This window comes from Lithobates pipiens, unplaced genomic scaffold (genome assembly GCF_037356315.1).
Source record: "Lithobates pipiens isolate NorthernLeopardFrog02 unplaced genomic scaffold, aLitPip1_a1.2 Scaffold_3, whole genome shotgun sequence".
NCBI lineage: Eukaryota > Metazoa > Chordata > Amphibia > Anura > Ranidae > Lithobates > Lithobates pipiens.
The window spans coordinates 192,731,560-192,755,874 of record NW_027507790.1 but is presented as its reverse complement, the minus strand read 5'-3'; the positions used below and the strand labels follow the sequence as shown (position 1 = coordinate 192,755,874).

At 41.9% G+C, this 24,315-nt stretch overlaps 1 protein-coding gene across 6 annotated transcripts in view; it reads right to left on the bottom strand.

The window, feature by feature from the left end:
* The window catches only part of MAST4 (microtubule associated serine/threonine kinase family member 4), an 831,319-nt gene that overhangs the window by 16,373 nt on the left and 790,631 nt on the right, over positions 1-24,315 (bottom strand). For 4 of the 6 annotated variants that reach the window (XM_077462654.1, XM_077462658.1, XM_077462656.1 and 1 more), the window contains 5 exons: positions 16,526-16,648; positions 12,840-12,952; positions 10,267-10,394; positions 7,180-7,406; positions 48-248 (listed from right to left, as the gene is read on the bottom strand). In XM_077462654.1, coding sequence (XP_077318780.1) covers positions 48-248; positions 7,180-7,406; positions 10,267-10,394; positions 12,840-12,952; positions 16,526-16,648 — 792 coding nt within the window. The remainder of the gene's footprint in view (positions 1-47; positions 249-7,179; positions 7,407-10,266; positions 10,395-12,839; positions 12,953-16,525; positions 16,649-24,315) is intronic. The other 2 variants (XM_077462655.1, XM_077462659.1) reach the window with 1 other exon arrangement.

Sequence of the window (24,315 nt, the reverse complement as noted above, 5' to 3'; positions counted from 1 at the left end):
AGACATGCAAAGTTAAACAATATCATGCTGAGGATGTATGGGTCTACCTCCAGGGATCATGAGGGATAGAGCACTTGCAGAAATTGATTTAGTGACTTTCCCCAATATTCTCTGCTTCTCTGTGTTTTCTAAATGCTGGCGAGCCATGTGAGAAGAGCTTTCATTGGAGGGCTTTGAGGAATTATCTGTACTGTCCACACTCTCGCTCCTTCCGTTTATGTGTTCTAAGTGCTCTGAGAAACTACTCACTGTTTAAGGATAAAAAGGACAGACATATTAAACCAACCGCAGTTTGACAGGATGGAAATCTTCTATTATTTTTGCCTAGAGACATGTGAGATTTATAGAAATAAAAAGTACTGCTAGGGTCTGCATCACAAGCCACAAAGTCACACATTGGTACTCTCACCAGGTAAAGAGACATTAAGTGTACAAGTTTCAGTTCAGGGGCGGAACTAAGTTTCATGACAAAACATAAAGGTTGAATACCATTCATGCAGATCTTATACCTATCCAGCAGACTGAAAATATAATATATGTATACATGGTTTTCAACATCCCTATGGCAAACAAAGTCATCAATGCAACCTATACTAAAATGGCTGTCTGCAAATGACTGAGCCAAAGTTTTACTCTTGTATAAGAAACATACTTTTATTTTATCGTCCTGCCCGTTTTATTCATTATGGCTACATGGCAGTTGACCAAAGCTTTCAAGCAGAAAAGTCACAGCCATTTGACTTTGGTCTCCATGCTCAGAGCCCTCCTTGGTCAGATACAGGAAAACAGTAACAAACAAGCTCTGAGGCTCACATGACAGCTCAAAAGCCATAGCTAGTTTTATGACAGTAGATTAGCGTTGTTGGTGGAAGTGTTACTATTGGCAGGGTCTACAGGTAAGGCCCCTTTCACATGGATTCAATTGGGTCTTCCTGTCCATTTTTCAGGCAGACACGATCAGACCATCCATTGTTCTCTATGGAACAGAGGATGTCAATGGATATGTGTCAGTTGACACCCGCCAGCATCTGATCTGTTCCTCATCTGTCCGGTGAAATCAGATGACAATTGGATAGAAACGGAGAGGTGATTCTGTTTCCATCTGAATGCCCCATAAAGGAGAACGGGCTATATCCGTGTCTGCTTTGCATAGCGAAGCAGACAGAACTGTCATTCACCTTCTCGGTGGGGATCAGAAGAGAAAATCCCCGCTGAGCAGGCAGATCTGCTGGATAGAGCATCCCCCATGTGAAAGGGGTCTTAGAAGCTTTGCAACAGATTTACAGAAATGATTTGCTAAACAAAACTGGGTGTAGTGAGGTATGGGGCCGATATAAGAAAAAGACATATAGGGTTTCCATACCATTTGTGAAAGAAACTAGTGATATTAAATGGTTTAAAGAAACCAGCAGTTAGAAAGATTTAGGGGATATCATTGCTCTCCTAAAAATGCTAATTGTCTTGCTGTTTTTTTTTATAGAGACAAAGTCTGAACATTGAGGCTTCATGTACACTAGCAGCTCCTAAAATTCAGTTTAGGAGATTGTACACATATGCTTTTAGCAGAGTTTAGGAGCTGCTGCATTTAGGAAAGATTAAACCTCCCTGTCCTGAACGTGGAGGAATCACGTATAGGATAGGAACGTCTTGACCGCCGGCAGTGGAAAAACACAAATAGCGGCAAAATCCCACTAAAAACACGGTTTGTGTTTTTGCCATGGTCAGGGTGAGCTAGTATACATGCAGCCGAATTTAAGTTAGAAATTTGAATTGCCTGATCTGCACAAATGTTCCAGGTCAGTGACTCAGAAAGCATCAAAACCATTAGAACAGTATGAGAACTATTGTTTTTAGGAGGATAGGGTCCACGGTTTTTCTTTCTTTTATAAAGGTCCAGTTGACCAAAAAGTGGCATTTTAGCTATATAGCCCTTGGCTTCCTGTCTTAAACACTGCAACAGTGAGATGAACTGGCTAGTTTCCCATGTTCCTGTCCACCTGAGGTTTTTCACTGTTACAGCTCTTCCTAATGCACTTTTCACAATATAAAATAAAGAACAAATCCAACAGGGGGGGTGTAATGACCTCTAATAAAGACCACAGCATGCAGAGATCTCACCAACATGAGCCCATAAAAAGGTACCAAATCACCAAGAGACCAAAAAATGAAAATATACTTCTGGATGGACTGACCCTTTAGGAATCAATACATTAAACGATTTAAGTTTAAAAACTATAAGGACATGAAAACTCTGTTAAAATAGCACTTCAAAATTTGCTGTCCTGTAAAATTACTGTTACCCAGCCATAGATGGGTGAAAATTCAGCTGGTTCAGCAGGGGCTGGTCAAATTTCGAACCATGTTTAGCCATTCTTGTTTGACAAAAGACAATCATTAGGCCGACTATGTTGATAAGTGGCTACAGTAGCCGATATGTATTCTGACAGCACAGAGTCCTGCTGTCAGAAAATGTCCTGGTGGAGGGGATTCCTTCATCTATCCTATTTGAGTGGTTAAAGGAATATATGGGCAGCTTTAACTTTCACTTACAGAGTTCAGAACAGTTTTTGAACCTGAATTTTAGAAAATATAATGGTGGTATCATCAGTATGGGTAGATTTACTTGTGTGGGTTTTAAAACAATGGAAGAAATGTTGCCTATGACGTGGCAGAACCAGGATTGAAAGGCCCTTCACTTTTTTCAATTTACAAATAAAAGCACACATAAAACATATTGCTAGGTATAGTAAACTTTCTAAAATGTCTACATTGGAATAATACAGGTAACTTTCAGCCTCATACACTTGGTCTGCTTTCTTTGACAACTTAAAGGAAGTGTCAGAGCGGGATACAAATTGCACTGACATAGTCACAGTTTACTTCATCCAAAAAGTAAAAATAATTTAAAGTGACATTGTTTTGTGAGATATATATATAAAATATAAATATGTGATGTTGAAATATTATTTAATCCTCCAACTGTAGACTCTTGGAACTTTCAGAGGTGAAAAACTACTACTCAATGAGTATTTGTACTTGTGTTATTTTAGTATTGCTAAAAATGTAACTCCTGATGTAAAAAACGAAGAAATTACCAAAACATGGAATGAGCCAAGTGCTGGTAGCAGAAGGTTGCTTTCCAATCTGCTCCTTGTTTTTTTTTATAATTGAAAATTACTGTAACTGACTGAATAAATGTATGCTGCATGTGTGTGGCCAGCATCAGGTACAATTTCCAATTATATGAATTAGGGTTGTCCCGGGGACTGATACCGAGCATTTGCACTTGTACTTGTACTCACACAAATGCTCCCGATGCCTAATCCAATACCTGAGAATGAGGCGGAGTTTCTCACAACCGGAAGTCAGCGCACAGAGAGGGCGGAACGGAAAGTGAGTCCTCAACAGGCTGGCAGCAGTGGAACTAGGTAAGCTGGTCGGTGCAGGGACCAGACGCATTTTCCATCAGAATCGGTGATTGGAGCCGTCACATTCGGTAATGGAAGTAACTTTCCATGTCTCCATCAGAGGTTGAACATCCTGACGCCCATCTTGGTACACCTTGCACCTGGCCACAGCAAACTAGCAGCGGACTTTGTTACACCCAGCCCATATAGTCCGAGCTGGATGTCCACTGTTGCTTACTGCGGCCTTGTGCAAAGTGTACCAAGATGGGTGTTGCAACATATACTATATGATAAATGACATGAATGATGAGAGGATAGGAATGATTTTGCAGTGCCCATAAGTGCCACCTAATCCTATCAGTGCTACCTATCAGTGCTACCCATCAGTGCTGCATATCAGTGCCACCTAATCATATCAGTGCACATCAGTGCTGCTTAATCAATTGGCAGAAGATATAATTAGTCTGTATTGTGCTTTGAAAACTGTCACATGACATTAAAAAAAGTATCGGTAAATCGGTATCGGCGAGTACCGGTACTTGAAAAAAGTATCGGTACTTGTACTCGGTCTTAAAAAAAAGTCGTATTGGGACAACCTTAATATGAATTGCCCTAGAAAGCATTGATAAGGACATCGTAAAATCTGTATTGGAATGCACAAATGGGGAACATGCTCATTCACAAGTTACTATATTTATAAATTGCAATAACACCCCTTAGAAGGTCAGACAAATTAGAAGTCGGAGCTTCCAATTAGGGGTGCACCGAAATGAATTGGTGCCAAAACCGAAAATGTTTATATTTTTATATAAAATTGTATTATATTATTTTTTTATTTAATATCATCAATTTCAATTAATATGAATTTATTGTTGGCCATTATTGGCACCTTTAGTGCAAGAAAAGCTCAAGAAAAATGCAGTTCGCAGTTTATGACCATCTCTAGTATCATGTTCTCAGTCTCTAACCAGCTCTTGTATCGTGTCCTCAGTCTCTAAATCAATACAGCCTCACCAGTGCCCGTCATATGCAGCCTGCCTGTGCCCAGCAGCCTCACCGGTGCTCTTCTAATGCAGCCTCACCAGTGCCCGTCACATGCAGCCTCACCAGTGCACATCATATGCAGCCTGCCTGTGCCCAGCAGACTCACCAGTGCCCCTCATATGCAGCCTGCCTGTGCAGTATCACAGCAACAATCTCCATGTGTCACAGAGCGGATTTGAATTGCCCGAGCCACAGTAATAACGTCCCACCTCCTGTGATCACGTCACACTGATTCAATGTCCCGCCATTGGATCAGTGTGCCATCTATCACAGGAGGCGGGACATTGTTACTGACCTCTGCAATTCAGCTCTGTGACAAATGGAGGTTGAGGCGAGCAGAAGGGAGGGGAGGAGGAGGCAGTGGAGGACTGGATGACACTCCCGCAATGGGCGCCACCTGGGACAGCCCCCTTTTGGTATCGGCTTTTTTTTTTTTCGGCCAATATCAAAAACACAGTTTTCGGCCGTTCATTTTTGGCGGCAGAAAGTTCAGTGCACCTCTACTTCCAATCTGTATACCTATCCCTGGTCACTGATCTAGAAAGCCCTGAAACCATTGGACCGCCATTAGATCCATAGAGCCAACATTGTTAGAAGAAGAGGTCAACAATTGCATCTCCATGTTACTGCAGGCTTTCATTAAAGGACATCTAAACCTAAGAACAAACTCCTATTTATTGCAGCTTACTAGTCTTTAGATGTGGTGGCTGCATTAGTTCCCACTCTCAGGCACTTTCAGAACATTTTTAGCAAGGAGAGAAAGTACCTGTTGATTTTGTCAGAAATGCAGTGGTCCTTGTCACTTCCCGTTAGCTGAACTGGGAGCCTAAAACAAGGTTATCTTCCTTGTGTAAACTATAAATACCCCAACCCTCAGGGTAATTTAGATAAACAAAGGCAGACGTGTTTAAATTCCAGCCTGTGTGACAACCCTGATTCCCTTGATAAAGTGGAATGAGTTAGCATAGCCATCCAGGGACAAGAAGATGAAACTGATGAATACACATAAATTACTTTTAAATCACAATGATTGCACTTTAATCATTATGCACTATTGGCATTATTTATGTACATGTGCGGTCACTATTGATAATATCATGTTGGTTGTTTTGACACTTTATATTATGTAGTTGGTTGTACAAAATAATTGGCTTAGATGTAGGGATTGTGTATTTAGGAGCATTGCACTTTATTCATCTGACAAAACAATGTCACTTTTTTTTTTTTTACCTAAACTATGAATTATAGTTATATATATTTAAAAGTTACAAGCAGCTACACAGCCTCATCAGTTGTCCAGGCACTGTAGAACAGGGGTAGGCAACCTCGGCCCTCCAGCTGTGGTGAAACGACAAATCCCATCATGTCTTTGCCTCTAGGAGTCATGCCTGTGCTTGTCAGGGTCTTGCAATGTCTCATGGGACTTGTAAAAACAGCTGTCGGGCCGAGGTTGCCTACCCCTGCTCTAGAGAACACAACTTTGGTTGTACCCAGGCATGTAGAGTCCTCCTAGACTACCCTCCTAGCTTATCAAGGTAGGCAGTGGCTGCCTGCAAGAATTTACTGTAGATACGGCTTTCACATATGTTTTTTAAAACGTTTCTGCACATTAAATATAAAAAAAAGTTTGGAAACATTTTGAAGACCATACACATTATATGTGTAATCTCCAGTCTAGGATTGCTGCACTTTAAATTTATTTTCAATCCATCAAAAATAACGAATACTGGATTTTTCCATATATGGCCTTTGTGATGCTTGATTGCACTGCATGAGAAGCTAACTGATGTGCTATTTACCGCACCAGTTTGAAATATTTAAATATATAAACACATACACACTGATCAGCCATAGCTTAATGATCACCCACCTTATATTGAGTATTATTTTTTGCCACCAAAAATGGCCCTAACCCCTCAAGGCATGGACACCACTCGAACTCTGAAAGTATGCTGTTCTATCTAGCACCAAGGCATCAGTAGTGGAGCCTTTAAGTCCTGCAAGGTGGGGCTTCCGTGGTTCTGTCCGGATTTTCCACCACATCCCACTGATGCTCAATTGGACTGAGATCTGGAGAATTTGGAGGCCAAGTCAACACCTCAAACTCATTGCTGTGTTCCTGGACCGTTCTTGAACCATTTTTGCAGTATGGCAGAGTGCATTATCCCACTAAAAAGACACTTCCTATCAGGGAACACTATTTCTATGAAGGGGTGTACTTGGTCAGCAAAAATGTTTAGGTAGGTGGTACATGTCAAAGCAACAATCACATAAATGGTCCCAAGGTTTTCCAGCAGGACATCACCCAAAGCATCACACTGGCTTGCCTTCTGTCCCATACTGCACTTTAATGCCATCTCTTCCCCAGATAGGTGGAAAAAAAAATCAGAGAAGACCACCTATCGTTCTGTGACCCAGTTCTAATGCCCACTTTCCCACTGTGGGCGCTCTTGGGTGTGGACAAGGGTATGGGCACCCTGACTGATATGTGGCTACAAAACCCCATACACAACAAACAGCGGTGCCAATTATTTCTGCTTTCAACACATCAACTTTATGCGTAACATGATTACTTTGTTGCCTAATGTATCCCACGGACTTTAAGGGGACATTGGACGGAGATAATCAATGATAGTCACTTACCTAGTCAGTGGTATATCATTAAACAAATATATATCCTTATAAGCAAAGTGCTGAATGATTAGTTAAGATGTAAATCTGTACATACCTGACACTGTGGAGCTGCTAATGCTGACAGGTGTAGCGAGGTCAGGATCTTCCTGTGGAGAGTCTTCAGAAATGAGACCAGACTTGTCCCCTTCCTCCTGGGAATCTCCAGCATTGTGCTCATCTCGTTCTAGGTCAGAGGAGATGGCAAATTTTGGCAGCAGGCTGGTGTTGTTCCGTTGCTTGTGACTTTCACTGTCAGAAAAGGTCGATATTGAGAGCTGTTGCCTGTTCAAAAAAAGATTTAACATAATAAGAAAAATTCTATGTATTGAATTTAAAATTTAGAACCTTTTTAGAGTATGAAAAAGGGAAAAGCGTGATACTATTTTAAAATAGAAAACACATATGATTGCTTTTACGCACTGATCAGCCATAAGGTTATGACCATCCACCATAACCCCTTAAGGCATGGATTCCTCTACACCTCTAAAAGTATACAGTGGTATCTTACACAAAACCATCAGTAGTAGATCCTGTGAGGCCTGTAAGTTGTGAGGTGGTGCCATAGATTGGACTTGTTTTTTCCAACAAATGCCCCAGATGGTTGATTAAATTAAGATCTGGATAATTTGGAGGCCAAGTTATCACCTCAAACTTGTTGCTGTGTTCCTTAAACCATTGTTGAATTCATCAGATCAGGCCACCTTCTTTCATTGCTCCTGTGGTCCAGTTCTGATGCCCATGTGCCCTGGGTCAGCATGGGCAATTTGACCAATCTGCATCTACGCAGCCCCATACACAACAAACTGCAATGCATAGTGTGTTCTGACATCTTTCTATCGGAACCAGAATTAACTTATTACAGCAGTTTAAGCTACAGTATGTCTTCTATTGGATAAGACTACACAGGCCAGTCTTTGCTCCCCATGTGCCTCAATGAGCCTTGGTAATCCATATCCCTGTCAACGGTTCACCAATTGTATTTTCCTACCACTTTTGGTAAGTCCTAACTACTGCAGACGGGGAACAACCCACAAGAACTGCAGTTTTGGAGTTGCTCTGACCCAGTCATCAAGCCATTCGAATGTGGCTCTTGTTGGTGTCACCAAAACCTACTGCTTGCCCATTTTTTCTGCTTTCAACACATCAATTTTAGGGACATGTTGCTGTCTAATATATCCCACCCTCTTTCAGATGCCATTGTAATGAGACAATCAATTTTATTGACTTTACCTGTAATCAAGCGGAGGTCCAGGCAAATTAAATGCACAGATGATATGGGAGCTGTGTTATCTGCCAAATGATTTTTATTTTTCTCCACCCAGTGATGACCTTGAGAAAGTTTTCCCACACAGCATAGCCCTGTCTGGAAGGACAAGAAACCTGACATTTTTCTGCTGCATCTACCCTTACAGGTCTTGTCCCTCTGCCAGTCTGTGCCTGGAGAGCAAAAGGAGTAGCAGCAGACTGATGAGCTCATCTTTGATACTCCACTCTTTTCCTATCAGCATGTTTGTACATGAGTACTGCAACACAACTGACTGGCTCGTAGGGATGCATCCCCCTAAACTAGTCTAAGCTCCACCGTACAGGGACTGCAAGAGGCTAATATGAAATCAACCTCTGGTTCGCGCTCTACTTGCATTTAAAAAAAAAATGATGCATTAATAAATGCATATATGGCGCATCACCATGGAAATAATGAAGAACTCTCTAAATAAAGCCTTTAAATATTTTTATACCTTCGCAATCTAATAAAGTTCAGACTCACTGGGATGTCATCTAAGCTGCATGTGTGGGACACCTTCATATAGACTGGAAAAAAATACAGGTTGTGGACACAATGGGGTCGGTTTATTAAAACTGGAGCAGCAGTGCATGGCAACCAATCATATTCTTTAATTTTCAAACCTTAACTGAACAGGCTGAAGATAGAAGCTAATTGGTTACTTTGTACAGCTGCTCTAGATTCGGATTGCTTCAGTGTTGACAAATTCCTGTCATTGTGTAATGGACATCTGTGAGAACACTTCTGCTTCTTCAACTGTCATGGTTATGAATTTACAGAAAAAAGCACAAGCATTATCGATGGAGACCTCCCAAATCCCTTTCGATTTATAAAAGCAGGCCTTCTAAATGTATGACTGGCTTGGCTCATTCAATGTATTACACAATCACGGATGTTTGAGACCCTGATTTAAGATGAATGGGTGTCATGACAGAAACATGGAGGTTGTCATTGTTGACCTTCCTGAAAATGTGAGCTTTCCGATTGGTATGCTGGTTCTCTGACTTAAATACTTTGAGTCAAAGACCTGGAAATGTATGCAGATAAGAACTTCTGGCTTTTCGTCTTCTTTCCTGGTCTACAGACATTGTCAGTGACTCAAAACACTAAAGTTTTCCTTTTGGTCAGTAAAGCTGTCTTTCACAAAGGACCAATAAGGAGATTTAAAACGGTGCCTATAATAAATATTTCATACTGACATGCAGATACACTGAAGGTATAATCTGCTTATGCATTTTTCATAATTTCCAATCTCCAAGTTTTGGCAAGTTTAATGTGAAATATGTTTTCTTTTACAAAAATATAAAATTGCACAATTCTTACCCATCAGTTAGCATCTACTGATTTCATTTTTATTTATTTTCTTCATTTAGGATGCCTTTTGCTAGAGTTCAATCACTCATCGGTCACCCATCAGATTTTCAGAACCTACACATTGTTCCTCGAAATCAGGGATAGTTAGGAGCTATGGGTATTGGGGAACAATGTCTTCTATCGACAAAGTCCCACTTTCCTTCTCATGTGTCCCTCATTTTGATCTGATTTACTGTATATACAATGCACTATTTATCTGTCAAAAAGTGTTTCTCAGTGCTAAACCATTCATCTGATTTCTAAATTGTTGCATTTGTAAATTTTAAGAGCCAGTATAAAGGAATAGTAGTGTTAAAAAAAAAAAAAAACACTTGTGGGGTTTTGTGTGTGTGTGTGTGTAAGTCTCCTTTAAGGGGGCATGGCAGGGGGTGTGTCCTATGCCTACATACTTTGGCCAATAGGTGTCCCTCATTCCCATCTCAAAATGTTGGGAGGTATACCAATACCACTCTGACTATAGTAATAACTTCTCATTCCACTTACATTTCAGAATACTCAGAGCTCCAACTCAGAGATTCCACGGGAGGTAAATTTAGGCTCTTTGTTTTTTCACTACTGTCATCCTTTTCCTCCATTTTGTTCTGCATCATCTGGTCAATGCTGCTAAACACCTAAAAAGACATAAATACTATGCATTATATGCCTGTGTTACTTTTTTCATATAACAAATTGGACATTTTTGTGCAATAATCAAATTTCTACAAACAACCTTGGGGATCAAGGCTCCAAATCAAAGTCTGCCAAAATTGAAAACCTATTTAATGTGAACATTGAGATACTGTAAATTGGTGCAGAAGTTACTACATTCTACATATGGATTTTACTTTTTTCCTCTAGGATGTGCTGGTTTTGCATCAAAGTCTCACTCTAATTACCCAACATACACTACTGTGCAAACGTTTTAGGCAAGTGTGAAGAAATAAGGATTGCTTTCAAAAATTTATATTTTATTGCACTTGGCAGGTAGGTTGTTTCAGACATCTTGGAGAACTAACCGCAGACCATCTGTGGATGTTGGTTGCCTCAAATCCTCCCGTCTCTTCATGCAATCCCAGAAAGACTTGATGTTGAGATCAGGGCTCTGTGGGGACCAAACCATCACTTCTAGGACTCTTTCTTCTCTATGCTGAAGATCGTTCCTAATGCCATTGGCCTTATGCTTGGGGTTGTTTTCCTGCTGCAGAATAATTTTGGGGCCAATCATATGCCTCTCTGATGGTATGGCAATGCTGAGGACACCATTGATCAGTCAATGTTGAGTACTGTAGACACAATGGCCAGCCAAGGAAACTTAATGTGGCACATCATGCTTGCTTCCCTTCGACATCTGAAGATGTCCAGCAGTGCCAAAATCACAGCACTGGCAGAAACCAGTAGGACCCACATATACACATCTACTGTCTAGATACGTGTGACCAGAAGTGATCTTCATGGAAGAACTGTGCTCAAAAAGCCATACCTCTGATGTGGAAACAAGGCTAAGCGAATTAACTATGCATGGAAGCATAAGGACTGGGGGTGCAGAAAAATGGCTGCAGGTGCTCTGGACTAATGAGTCAAAATCTAAAATATTTGGCTGTTGCAGGAGGCAGTTTGTTTTGGTGAAGGGCTGGAGAGCGATACAATAATGAGTGTTCATAGGCAACAGTGAAGGATGATGGAGGTTACTTGCAAGTTTGGGGCTGCATTTCTGCAAACGGGGTTGGAGTTGGTCAGGATCAATGGTGTTCTTAATGCTGAGAAATGCAGTCAGATACTTTTCATGCCATACAATCAAGGAGGCATGTGATTGGCCCCAAATGTATTCTGCAGCAGGACAATGACCCCAAACTTACACCAAATGTCATTAAGAACTATCTTCACCATAAAGAGGAACAAGGAGTCCTAGAAGTGAGCCCTGATCTCAACATCATTGAGTCTGTCTGGGATTACATAAAGAGACAGAAGGATTTAAGGCTTACTACATCTCCAAAATGTTTGGAACGTCCTACCTGCAGCGTTCTTTCAAAAACTGTGTGTAACTGTACTAAGGATTGATGCCATTTTGAAGGCAAAGGGCAGTCACACCAAATATTGATTTGATTTGTATTCCTCTTCTATTTATTTACTTTGCATTTTGTGAACTGATAAAAATAAACTATTAACATCTTTAAAGAATATAAAAGGTCTTTGAATGTGAGCTTGAGGGTCCCTTACAGGGCACATTAGGCAACATACATTTGTAGGTTGGAGCATTTAAATGCGGACTTCAAGTCAGTGCATTATTTGTATTCATTTTCTTGTTTTGGGTTAGAACAGACAAAAACCTGAAATAGGTTTAAACCTTTCTAGTTAAGGCCCCTTTTACACAGACACCTCCGTAAAGCTGAATCCGCTTGCTCAGTGGGGAATCTCTCTGCTGAGAAGGCGGATGACAGGTCTGCTATGTAGAGCAGACATGGGAACAGCCCATTCTCATATAGGGCAATCGGATAGAAACAGGTCGCCTCTCTGTTTCCATCGAATGCCATCTGATCTGCTGGACCGATGGGAAATAGGTCCCCCATCCATCTGTTTTTAGCTAACAGGGTTGGATTGGATGGTGGCAGGAATCTGGCGCTCCATAGAAGAGACTGGAGGGTCCAATCAGGTCCGCCTGAAAAATTGACAGGCAGAACTGTTCAGATTGCCCTTGAGAAAGGGGCTTTAGAAATAAAGGGGTTGATTTACTACAGGGAAATATACTGGGAAATATACTGTGCACTGCAATTGCAGTTGCTCCAGAGCTTAGTAAATGAGATAAAGCTTCACTTTGCAAAGAATACCCAATCACACGCAAAGAAAATAAAAAAAAATGCATTTTTACTTGCACATGATTGGAAGATAGAAATCAGTAGAGCTTCCCCTCAGATCTAGAGCAACTACACTTGCAGTGCACAGTATATTTGACTTTAGTAAATCAACCTCTAAGAGTTTTGGCGCATCTGAAAACAATGGTCACATCTTCACCAAGTCAAACTTCAAACAAGAGGCTCCATGTTAGCAATGCAGCTATACAGCCAGGATCAAAATCATACTTTAGAAAAGCGATGAGAACATGATGAAAATTGTCTGATTTCCATGCTGAAGTCCTCATCATTGGTATCATCCTCCTCCTCTGTTTCCATATGGTGGTATTTCTCAGACCGGGCTAAAAAGTAATACAAATATAAAAGGTCAACATACAGAAGTCTACATACTTATGTGGAAAAGAAAGGGTTGAGTTGAGCAAGATAAAAGAATAAAAATGCAATCTACAACAGGCCCAACAAGACGGTTGCAAATAAAGGTAACATCAGGAATAAGGTGAACTTTCAGGTCCAGGTTACACTCAATTCAGACAACAGTCATACATCATTCCCCAACCTCCATTGACATCTCCTGGCCCACCATTTCTGGAGGGTGACTTGGTCACCTTTGTTGGGTTCTCTCACCCAATATTATTGCCTGGCGAGTTTGATAAGGAGAGGGAAAAAAGTTGAAAAAAATAAATAAATAAAAAACTTGTAACGATACATAGACGTGTGTAATTTTTATGGAAACAAAGACATTTAAATCTCCTTGGTTTTAAGAAAACACCCCTCTAATTTACACTATATTAGAATGTTTTGGCCACCTTTTGCTACTTTATCAAAATCTGCTTGTCCAAATTTGTGACTTCCTTTCTTAAAGTTCACCTGTGCCCAGACTGTGTATATTGAAGCAGAGCTAAACTGTATCTGAGCACCACAAACTGAAAACACTATTTGTTTTTAATATTCTAAGCAAAATCTCTCATCCATCCATGTCTCTATGCTTTAGTTTGTTTAGAACCTCCCTAACATTTCTAGCCATGGCCATCTTGAGTAAGGGCAGATGATTCATGTAGCATTTACTTCCTGGAATCCATCCAGGTCCAGGCATGCCGGCAGAAGGGTGTGCTTAGCTGAGATAGCCCCCTCCCTCTCCTCCAGACCTTCCCATCTATTTATTAATTCTACCAGCATGAGGGTTCAAAATGGTTAATGCTGACTGTTTTCCATGTGCCCTAGCCATGACTAGCATTGTTCTAGTGCAAAATTTGATCTATAGCTTTCATCATGGTTCAGTTATAGGATTTTAATATTGGCTGCATTTAAATGGGTTGTATTCATCATTGGGCAGTACTGCCCACGATGTCAACAGTGGGGTTCTTTTGCCAGGATACAAAGCATCCATACCCACAAATGATTGCCTCTGCAGCTTGGGGGGGGGGGGTAAAACCATTGTTTTACGCCCCCCCCCCCCCCCAACTCAAACTACAACTGCTCAGGGCTGTAGACATGACAAAAATGAAATGGCACATCACCACGAATAGGGCTGCATAAGTACATGCAATATCATTCCCTCACCACCTGTCAAAACAGCAGTATTGATAGCCACACACCTGAACAAGACCTTCAAGCTTTTTCAGTCCCTTAGAGCCCTTTAGTTCCATGCACCCTCAGAGCCCAGTTCTCCTCCCCAACTGGTATAGATGGCAATCAGTCCACCTCAAACTAACAGCAATGGGGCATTTTACCCTCCAGGGACACCACCGATGCCAGAACACTTTTTTTCCTTTCAGTGACACCAACACAAAAACATGCTTTTTCCTTTGCCACTATTAGCCGCATATCTGTGTACCAGTTTTAAACTCTTCAGTCTGCTGCTATGCACCAAAACTATTGGAACTAATTACATGAACCTCAGAAAAATTATGCCACTATTACACTGACTGTGTAATTTGTCAGTAGTATACAAGCATTGGAAATACATGTGTAGCAGATGACATTTTGGACAAAGTGTCATTCATGTGTAAATTTAGTTTTTGCCTTAGAACAGTAATGGGGTTCTGAGGGTTAATTATGTAGGTTAACTTTGACATCAGTTTGGCTGGGCTGCGTTAGAGTTCTGCCTGGTCATGTGTACAGTGAGGTGCACATGACAGGCCAGAACCAGGCCTGGTTGGGCGTTTTGGGTATCAGCTTCCTCTGAGCCAATCAGTGGGTGTGCCGGGCCCTGCTGAGGAGTCTGGGGAGGGGTACTTAAGATGTTGAGGTCACGTAGTTTCATAGTTAGTTAGTTTCATAGTTAGTTAGGTTGAATAAAGACACCAGTCCATCAAGTTCAACCTGAGTGTCTACAATTGTCCCTATCCCTGTACATTGCACACTCACATAGGTCCCTACCCTAAATCCAAGGTCCCCATTCATATACTATGGCCAATTTTTTTTATTTTTTTTTGACTGAAGCCAATTAACCTACCTGCATGTCTTTGGATTGTGGGAGGAAACCGGAGTACCCGGAGGAAACCCACGCAGGCACAGGGAGAACATGCAAACTCCAGGCAGGTAGTGTCGTGGTTGGGATTCGAACCAGCGACCCTTCTTACTGCTAGGTGAGAGTGCTAACCACTACACCACTGTGCTGCGTGTTACGGGTGGCTCGTTCGTGAGGCCCTAGCGGTCTGTTCCTGATTCTGGATTGGGATAGCCCCGCGAGGGGTCAACGGAGCGTTCGGTTGGTTAACCCGAATAAACCTGCCTGGTCTGGGGTAAGGATCCATCTGTTCCCGAGTCTCGGAACCGGCTGGTCTGAGGCAAAGTAACTGAGGGAGGATTCAAGGCGTCCGGGTGTGCTCTCTGCTTTGAGGGGCACTGTAGCTCGTGCAAGTGACCGGAGGAGGACTCTTCGGAGGAGGGCCAACAATCTAGCATCCTGAGAAGTGCCTGATTACTGAGTTGTGAAGGACATTAACGAATTCACACTTTTTCCAGTACTGTCAAAGGAGACCGAGAACGTTCCAGGTACTGAGGAAAAAGGTTCCTGTTCATGGTCAGAGATTTCACAAGTTCTGAGTCAAAGCGCTGATTGCCATAATCTCTGGCTAGAGATTTGTTAAGCCTTGAAGTGCCCAGCTGTGATTGGCTACTCTCTGGGTGGTATTAGAGACTTTGTTATATCTGCAGTTCAAGGTGCCTGAGTTATTTCACCCTTGCCTTCTGTTCTCATATGAGACTGTGTTGTTGGATGTTACCCCTGCAAATAAAAACCTTTCAAAAGGACTTTATTGTTGTCAGCGTCCAAAGTTGTTGGATATCAACCCTGGGAACCCCTAGACGCGGAAGAACCAGCCAAGCGGAGGTAACTGGTAAGCCCAAAAGTTAAGGCTGCCCTGCCAAGGGTTATGGCCGCTACACATGCAACATAAATTGATTTGTACAAAAATATGTCACATTGGAATTCCTCATTTTTTTTATCACACTAATCCCAGTGATATTTATCTACAAGATGAGATGTCAAAGATTTGTGGGAATTTAAGTGTTAGGGAATAAGGATGAGCTCAGGCGTGTACGCATGGTCCACGAGCAGAGCCCGCCAGGAAGTCGGCGCAGTGCTGCACTAATCGCAGGCAGTGAGACATTGCAGAGATCGGGCAATGTCTCACTGCATGTGATTAGTGCAGCGCTGCGCCGACCTCCTGGCGGGCTCTGGACGTGGAGCATGCAAACACGCCTGAGCTCATCCCTATTAGGGAAGAATACAGTCAATTCAGACACTACTCCTCTTAGTGTGTAATGTCTGCACATACACAGTATAAAATCCTTAATGAGCGATAAGCAAGCAAGTGGTATAGGACAGACATTGTAGAACGCAACAAAAGCATTATGTAAAACCTTTTAGCCTCCAACTAATTATACAATAGACAATCTTTCCTACTTACTGTCAAAATAGCTGGTATCATCCTCAGACTCTAGCTGTGGGACAAACTCTGCCTTTTGTCTCAGTAAGCTGTTCCAGTCTAAGGCACAAAAGAAGGGATGTTGCTTCACCTCATAGGCACCACCTAGAAAGCAGAAAAAAAAAGAAATATGATATTCTGGAAGATACTACCATACCTCCTCAATATGGGGCTTATGTATTAAAAGTAGGCTGTCAGAATCACCCTTTAATTTTGAATTGGGCATACAATAAGCAAACCAGTACAATGACAGGAGTTAATAGAAGAAAATATGTTACTGGCGTCTCTGCACAGCATTTACTAGATTTTGCACTGGGGGTGAGAGAAACAGAATGAACAGGCAGCATGTAATCAGAACCTTGTGCAGCTAACACACTACTGGTTGTGGTGTAGCTCTTTCCAAAGAATGCAATGGTTTTCTTCAGACTTCTCTCACCAGTGATTGCATTACAATGCAGAAAGGATCACAGTATGTGACAGATATAACTGAAAGGTGAGTCCCTTGTGTAAACAAAAAATGCCCAATAGGTAAAACCAGCTGCATGCCCATAATGGCTACACAAAGCAATCTCAGACAGTGTTCTTATATTTCACTTATATATGTCCTTTAATAGCATGCAGGAAATGTGCTGCATCTCACAGCTCACTATAAATCAGGTTTAAGCAATTCAGTAAGGTTATAGCGATAGCAGTTACATGCACAGGAGAAGCTTGTTTTTTTTTTCTGTTGAGAGGTCACCTATTATGTTTCCCAGCAGTGAACAGTTTCTCCATAGAAAGTCATGAATGTTGCTCTGAAGATGTGTAGAAAAAAAGAGGAGCCCATTGGGTAGAATCTACATCAGTGCCCAGTGGTTCCATGCAGAATATCTCTGAGGAGCTAGGATAGGCGTGTATAAGACCTTGGGGGGCTTGGTGGAAAGATCAATTCATGGAAAACTTTACACTTATGCCTTCTATACACAGTCGGACATTCCAACAACAAAATCCATCTGATTTTTTCCAACGGCTTTTGTGACAAACTTGTCTTGCATACACGCGATCGGACACAGTTGTCGGAAAATCCGATCGTTCGGAACGAGGTGACGTTCATTACATACGACTGGACTACGTAGAGGCCAGTAGCCAATAGCGTTTGTCTTGTAATTTAATCTGAGCATGCATGGCACTTTGTCCGTCGGAATTCTCTACAAACGATCGGAAGAAGTCAGATCGGATTTTGTTGTTGGAAAATTTTAGATCCAGCTCTCAAACCTTTTCCATCAGGATTTCCGAAGGAAAAAGTCTGATAGAGCCCACACACAATCGGATTTTCCGACAATATAATCCGATCGGTCCTTGTCCGTCGGAAAATGACGACCGTGTGTACGGGGCATTAGTGTACCAATAGTACACGTTAATTTCCTGCACTGTTGCCCCCTCTTTTCTGGCAACTTATATTCAAAGCAATCGTCCCTAGTAGTGTACTGACTATGCTAATTGCTCGCCTGCTATCTGTCCTTCATTTAGTTATCAATTATGTTCAGATGATTTAACCACTTCAGCTCCGGAAGGTTTACCCCCCTTCATGACCAGGCCATTTTTTGCGATACAGCACTGTGTTACTTTAACTGACAGTTGCGTGGTTGTGCATAGCCGTATAAAAATAAAATTGACGTTTTTCCCCCCCCCCCCACAAATAAAGCTTTGTTTTTGGTGGTATTTGATCACCTCAGCAGGTTTTTTTATTTATTTATTTATTTTTTTACTTCCTGCTATAAACCACATCCAATCATTTTTTTTTTTAATCACATTTTTATATCAGTTTAGGCCAATATGTATTCTGCTATGTGTTTTTGGAAAAAAATCCAAATAAGCGTATATGAATTGGTTTGCGCAAAAGTTATAGTGTCTACAAACTATGAAATATTTTTATGAAATTTGTTTTTGTATTAGTAATGGCGGCGATCAGTGACTTATAGTGGGGACTGACATTGTGGATGACAAATCGGACACTGACACTTTTGACACTTTTTTGGGCACCAGTGACAGTGATCAGTGCTAAAAATATACACTATCAATGTACTAATGACACTGGCAGGTAAGGGGTTAACATCAGGGGCGATCAAAGGGATAAATGTGTCCCTAGGGAGTGCTTGCTAACTGTGGGGGGTGCTTGTACTGTGGGAAGACTAAGATCCATGTTCCTGCTTAGCAGAATCACAGGATCTTAGTCTTCCCTTGTCACAGAACGGCGATCTGCCTTGTTTACATGCCTCTGTCGGGAATGATTGGAGGGTCCCGGCGGACATCAGGTCCGCCAGACCCACTGATTGGCTCCCGATGTGTCCAATTACAGTGGGAGCTGGTTGCCGGCGGGATGTGTGCGCACTGCAGATCTGGAAGTGCATAATCATGTACCTGTACGTGATTCTGCACTGTAGGAGCCGCTGCCCCACAGTACATATATACGCGGGGTAGTCGGCAAGGGGTTAAAGCATTGTTGCAATTGATGTTGCCAGGTTATGCAGACACAAGTCCCCAGGGGATATCACATTCTGCTATGTGGCCTGTAATAGTTACACACCTAGAGGTCAGATTAGTAAGATCTGGTCTTTGATTGTTTGTCTAAGGCATATCCTCAAAACCAGTCATAAAATATAAATATATGTATGTATATATAAAGTCACTAGCAAATATTCAAGGTACAGAGGATAAAGGCAATTCTGTTGTTGCTCAGTGATTTGCAGCTGGAAATCTCCAACATCTTTGTATAAAGCTTTATAGTAAGTACTTGGAGTCAGTCTTAAATTCATTGACGAAAATATTTATATTGATGAAAATAATACTATTTTAGTTGATTAAAATACGACTAAAACTAAAACAGTTTAGTCACAAGATTATGACTAAAACGAAATCAAAATTTGACGTCAAAATTAACACTGCTTGGAGCTAAAGGAGTAGATACTGTGCTGCCTCGACAATGCAGATGGTTTTACCCACAGCGATTTGTTACTTTATTCCAGATACTGATATACTAAGCCAGGGCTCAAAAAATTCCAGGTGTCTGTGTCCTGGTGCCGGGGCTACACTGCAGCAGCGGTCTGGATTCAGTCTCCCCATGCAGCCTCCACCCCCGGGTGCACGGACTGAGAGTTTGGGCTGGTCGGTAATTGAAGCAGCAGCTTTGCGGCCTGCTGGAACGGGATACAGCATTAGTTTGTGGGAACCGTTATCGTCCAAAGGTGGGCGGGGCTGTGATGAGTGCACCGTGCCGGCCATTCTGACTGAGGGCTTCCTTTGCTTGACCTCGCTGTCGTCCACCTCCAACATCTCCTTCCCAGTTTGACAGCAGGGTGCCGGTGTTGCAGTTGCATACTTGATCTCTTTCCTTACCGATGGGGAGTGAAAGGTGACATGTACACAGATAATTAGGCCACTGATAATCAGTGTCACCTATTAGTGCCCATGAGTGCTTCATCATCAGTACCGCCCATAAGTGCTCCTCAGTGTCGCCTATCAGTGCCTCCTCATCAGTACTGCCCATAGGTGCTCATCAATGTAGCCTATCAGTGCCTCCTCATCAGTACCACCTATAAGTGCTCACCTGTGTTGTCCATCAGTGCCTCCTCATCAGTACTGCCTATAAATGCTCATCAGTGAAGCCTATCAGTGACTCATCAGTACCGCCCATAAGTGCTCATCAGTGTAGCCTATCAGTGACTCATCAGTACCGCCCATAAGTGCTCATCAGTGTCGCCTATCAGTGCCTCCTCATCAGTACCACCCATAAGTTCTCATCAGTGTCACCCATCAGTACCTCATCAGTACCGCCCATAAGTGCTCATCAGTGTCACCCATCAGTGCCTCATCAGTACTGCCTATCAATGCCTCCTCATCAGTACTGCCCATAAGTGCTCATCAGTGTAGCTTATCTCGGTGCCTGCTCATCAGTACCGCCCATAAGTGCTCATCAGTGTCGCCTATCAGTGCCTTCTTATCAGTGCACATCAGTGCAGCCTCATCAGCACACAACATTAAAGTAGAAAAATTACATATTTGTACAATTTTATAACTGCAACTAAAAAAAATTTTCATTTTATTTTTTGGTCTTTTTTTGGTTTGGCACCAGGCGTGAGCAATTCCTATTGCCCGATGCCTCGGACATGCAGTTCCGGGTGCTGGGCAGCTGATTTAAAAAACTGGTTCCTAACTTTTTTAGTTGGTTCCCAGATTCAAAGCAAATTAGTCAAGCCCTGCACTAAGCAAATTGTATTATTAATTATGTATTATTAGGTGTGAACTATTGTAAGCCCAAGTTTTTTTGTTGTTTTTTTCTTGAGGATTGTAACATATCAAGATAGAACTATTGAAGCTGCCATTGCCAATTTAATTTTAGAGGTGCAATTAGCAGAGTTGCCATCCTCATCCTTGCCTCACTACATTGGCACTGACCCCAAACAAGCAAGCGGGTCAAGACACAGGCTTAATACCTGCTCCAAGTCAGGATGGCACAATAACAAAAAGGACAGGCACAGCCCAGAATCTTTCAGCTTGAGAAACAAGTTTGCAGTGGCAGCGCCCTTATTTTTGTCTCGACATGCTTACTCTTATGCCTTGTACACACAATCTGATTTTCTGACAACAAAACCATGGATTTTTTTCCAAAGGATGTTGGCTCAAACTTGTCTAGCATACACATGGTCACACAAATGTTGTCGGAAATTCCGATTGGCAAGAACATGGTGACATACAACATGTACGATGAGCCAAGAAAAATTAAGTTCAATAGCCAGTGCGGCTGTTCTGCTTGATTCTGAGCATGCGTGAACTTTTGTGCCTCGGAATTGTGTACACACGTCTGGAATTTCCGACAAGTTTTGGTGTCGGCACCTTTAAGAACCTGCTCTCAAACAGTTGTCGAAAATTCAGACGGCAAACATTCAATGGAGCATACATACGATTGGAATTTCCGACAACAAGCGCACATCAAACATTTCCCGCCGGAAAGTCCAACTGTGTGTACGAAGCATAAGCCCATGCATTTGCTGTTGCGCTGCACAACAATGAAGATTACATTATTCTCTATGGTTTCCGTTCACATCAATGCGGCACAGCTGCAGCTTGTTTTGTAAAAAGGTGCAAGTGTTTTTTTCAGTGCATTTTTTACCCCATAAACTTCAATGGGAGAACTGCATGTACATGCGTTTTAGTGCATTTGGGCATAGGTTTGCGTATAGCATCCAGTCTACTATAAAAAGATGTACCGAAAATGCATGAAATTGCACTACAATAAAGCACCAAAAAATGCCTCAGCAGCACTAATGTGAACCTATACTTTCGTGTTATTAAACCCAAAAGCAAACATTTCTTATATTGCAGATTACCAATTCTTAGATATGGTGGCTGCATTAGTTTTCTTTTTTTGGCATGCTTGCTTATATTTTCATCTGGTGATTTGGCCCAAGTAGTTGAGAGAACCAGCTCTCTTGCAGATGTATTAGTTACCGGGATGATAAAAACCATTCCACACTAGCAGTGGTGCTTACAATGATCAGTTTTATCTATGTGAAACCTTTATTGCAAGAGGAAAAACTGCTGTGACTGCTTATAAAGTGTTAGCTGGAGTTTGCCTTCAATATTTTAGTGTATATAAATCTGCTAGTACATTAAACACTCCCCTCCCCACAGACTGGCAATGCTGCTGTCCAGGGACGGACTGACCATTCCGCCACTGCCTGAGGGTCCCGGGCCACTAGGGGGCCCCATCAGGGTTGCCAGCCTCAGAAAAACCAGGGACAGCATGTACAAATCTATGTTTTATTTACATCTGTCTCTGAAATGTCCCTTACCGACATCCTTTTGGTCTAAAAATCCCAAGATTACAGCTGCCCCACCTCTCCAGTACCTTCTCAGCCAATAGAAACATGTCTGTGTATACTGTGTGATTGTATACTGTGTGGCCCCTTAATGTCTGATTGCCTGGGGGCCCCATAGTCTCCTATTGCCTGGGGGCCCCATGAGTTGTCAATCCACCCCTGCTGCTGTCTGAATCTGCCCCCTGTGCTCCTTCATCCACAGTGGGGGCACTCTAATATAACTGTGTTACTGGCCTAGATAACCAGATGAAAACAGAGGGGAAAAAGTCTAAAATAGGAAAACTAATGCAGCCACCACATATGATTGATAAGCTGCAACACATTACAATTTTAGTTTTATGGCAGTAATACATACCTGCCTGTAGGTGTCACTGTGGACAATAATACAACACTGAAGCATGAACTATGTACAGTATTCATTTATTGGCTTAATTTATGCTTTTAATAACTTTCAAGGGGGGGGGGGGGGGGGAAGAGAGAAGATAGCTTCCATTTTAGCAGCTTTTATAACTCTGGGAAGAATGTGGGCATTATCATCTTAGAATACACACATAAGTGCTTCACTCTATTGCAGCATTTATGATAGAAATGCATCTTTATCACTATAACTGTAATTTAGGATTTCCGTCAAGATGAACAAAAGAAGAAAAAATTAGATGAAAGTGTTACATAATGGCTATTTCTGTCTGCATCGAAACGAATTGGGGCCGTTGACAGCCTGTTAAACATAATTATCCTGAGCTATGGGAGACAGACAGGACAGGCTGCCAATGGCACGAAGGAGCAGCAAGAATGAATGTGACTGTTGGAAATGGCTGAGAAACATGAATCCTGCCAGACAATACCTGGCTTGACCTTGGCGTGATCTCTGAACACGAGATAGCATGCTGTGATAGAGGCGGTACAACTATGTCAGCGGAGGGCAGACAAGAAAAGGTAAAAGAGAACAAAACTGGACAGCACAAATTTCCATGTCCTATTCCAACAATAATAGAATAAAAATGACCACTTTGTTATGAAATGGTGACAGAGGTGTCAAACTGGTGGCCCCCCAGCTGTTGCAGAACTACAAGTCCAATCATGCCTCTGCCTGTGGGAATCATGCTTGTAACTGTTAGCTTTGCAATGCCTCATGGGACTTGTAGTTCTGTAACAGCTGGAGGGCCACCTGTAGTTTATTAAGTAAGGACAGAGGTGCTAAGTGTTTTTGTTGCCTACTGCTCTAAATTCCACCTCTTATGCCCATACTATATGATTTTGTGAAGAATAAAAATGCGGATAAGTGCATATTTAACGAGTTTATTTTATTTATTTATTTTGATTCAGTAGTGGTCTACCAACACACAAACAGTGCTTATATTATACAGTTACATTGCTCCAGCTTGGACCAATATAACACTATACCATACCTGGCCGATGCCCCTGGAAGCTGGAAACCATTGAAGTGGACACACTGCATTGTATACACAGGAGGTCAGCCTGAATAAAACCAAATTTTGGGCTCTAAAATCTTTGTGTGATGCTTTGACTTTCACACTCAAACATCACAAAGACTGAGAGCTTTGCGCAAAATGAAAAGCTAACTTAAAAAAAAAAAAAAAAAAGAAAATACTCTTAAAAATAAGAATTTTGTACCATACCTGGCCAATGCCCCTAAAAGCTGAAAATTACTGAAAAAGACATCGTTATCCCAGTGATCTCCACTTACCTCTGGGTCCTGTACTGAGCGGCTGCCCTGCTGCATTCTGAACACAGGAGATTGGCATGAGTGCCAGTCAGTTAATACTTTGAATTATGTGAATAACATGGTGGAGAGAGTAACAACCACCACCATCCCCCCCACCTCATCCAATCAGAGAACACTTTACAATAATACCCCTTTCACACTGAGGCTCTACAGCACTAAAAATGGCA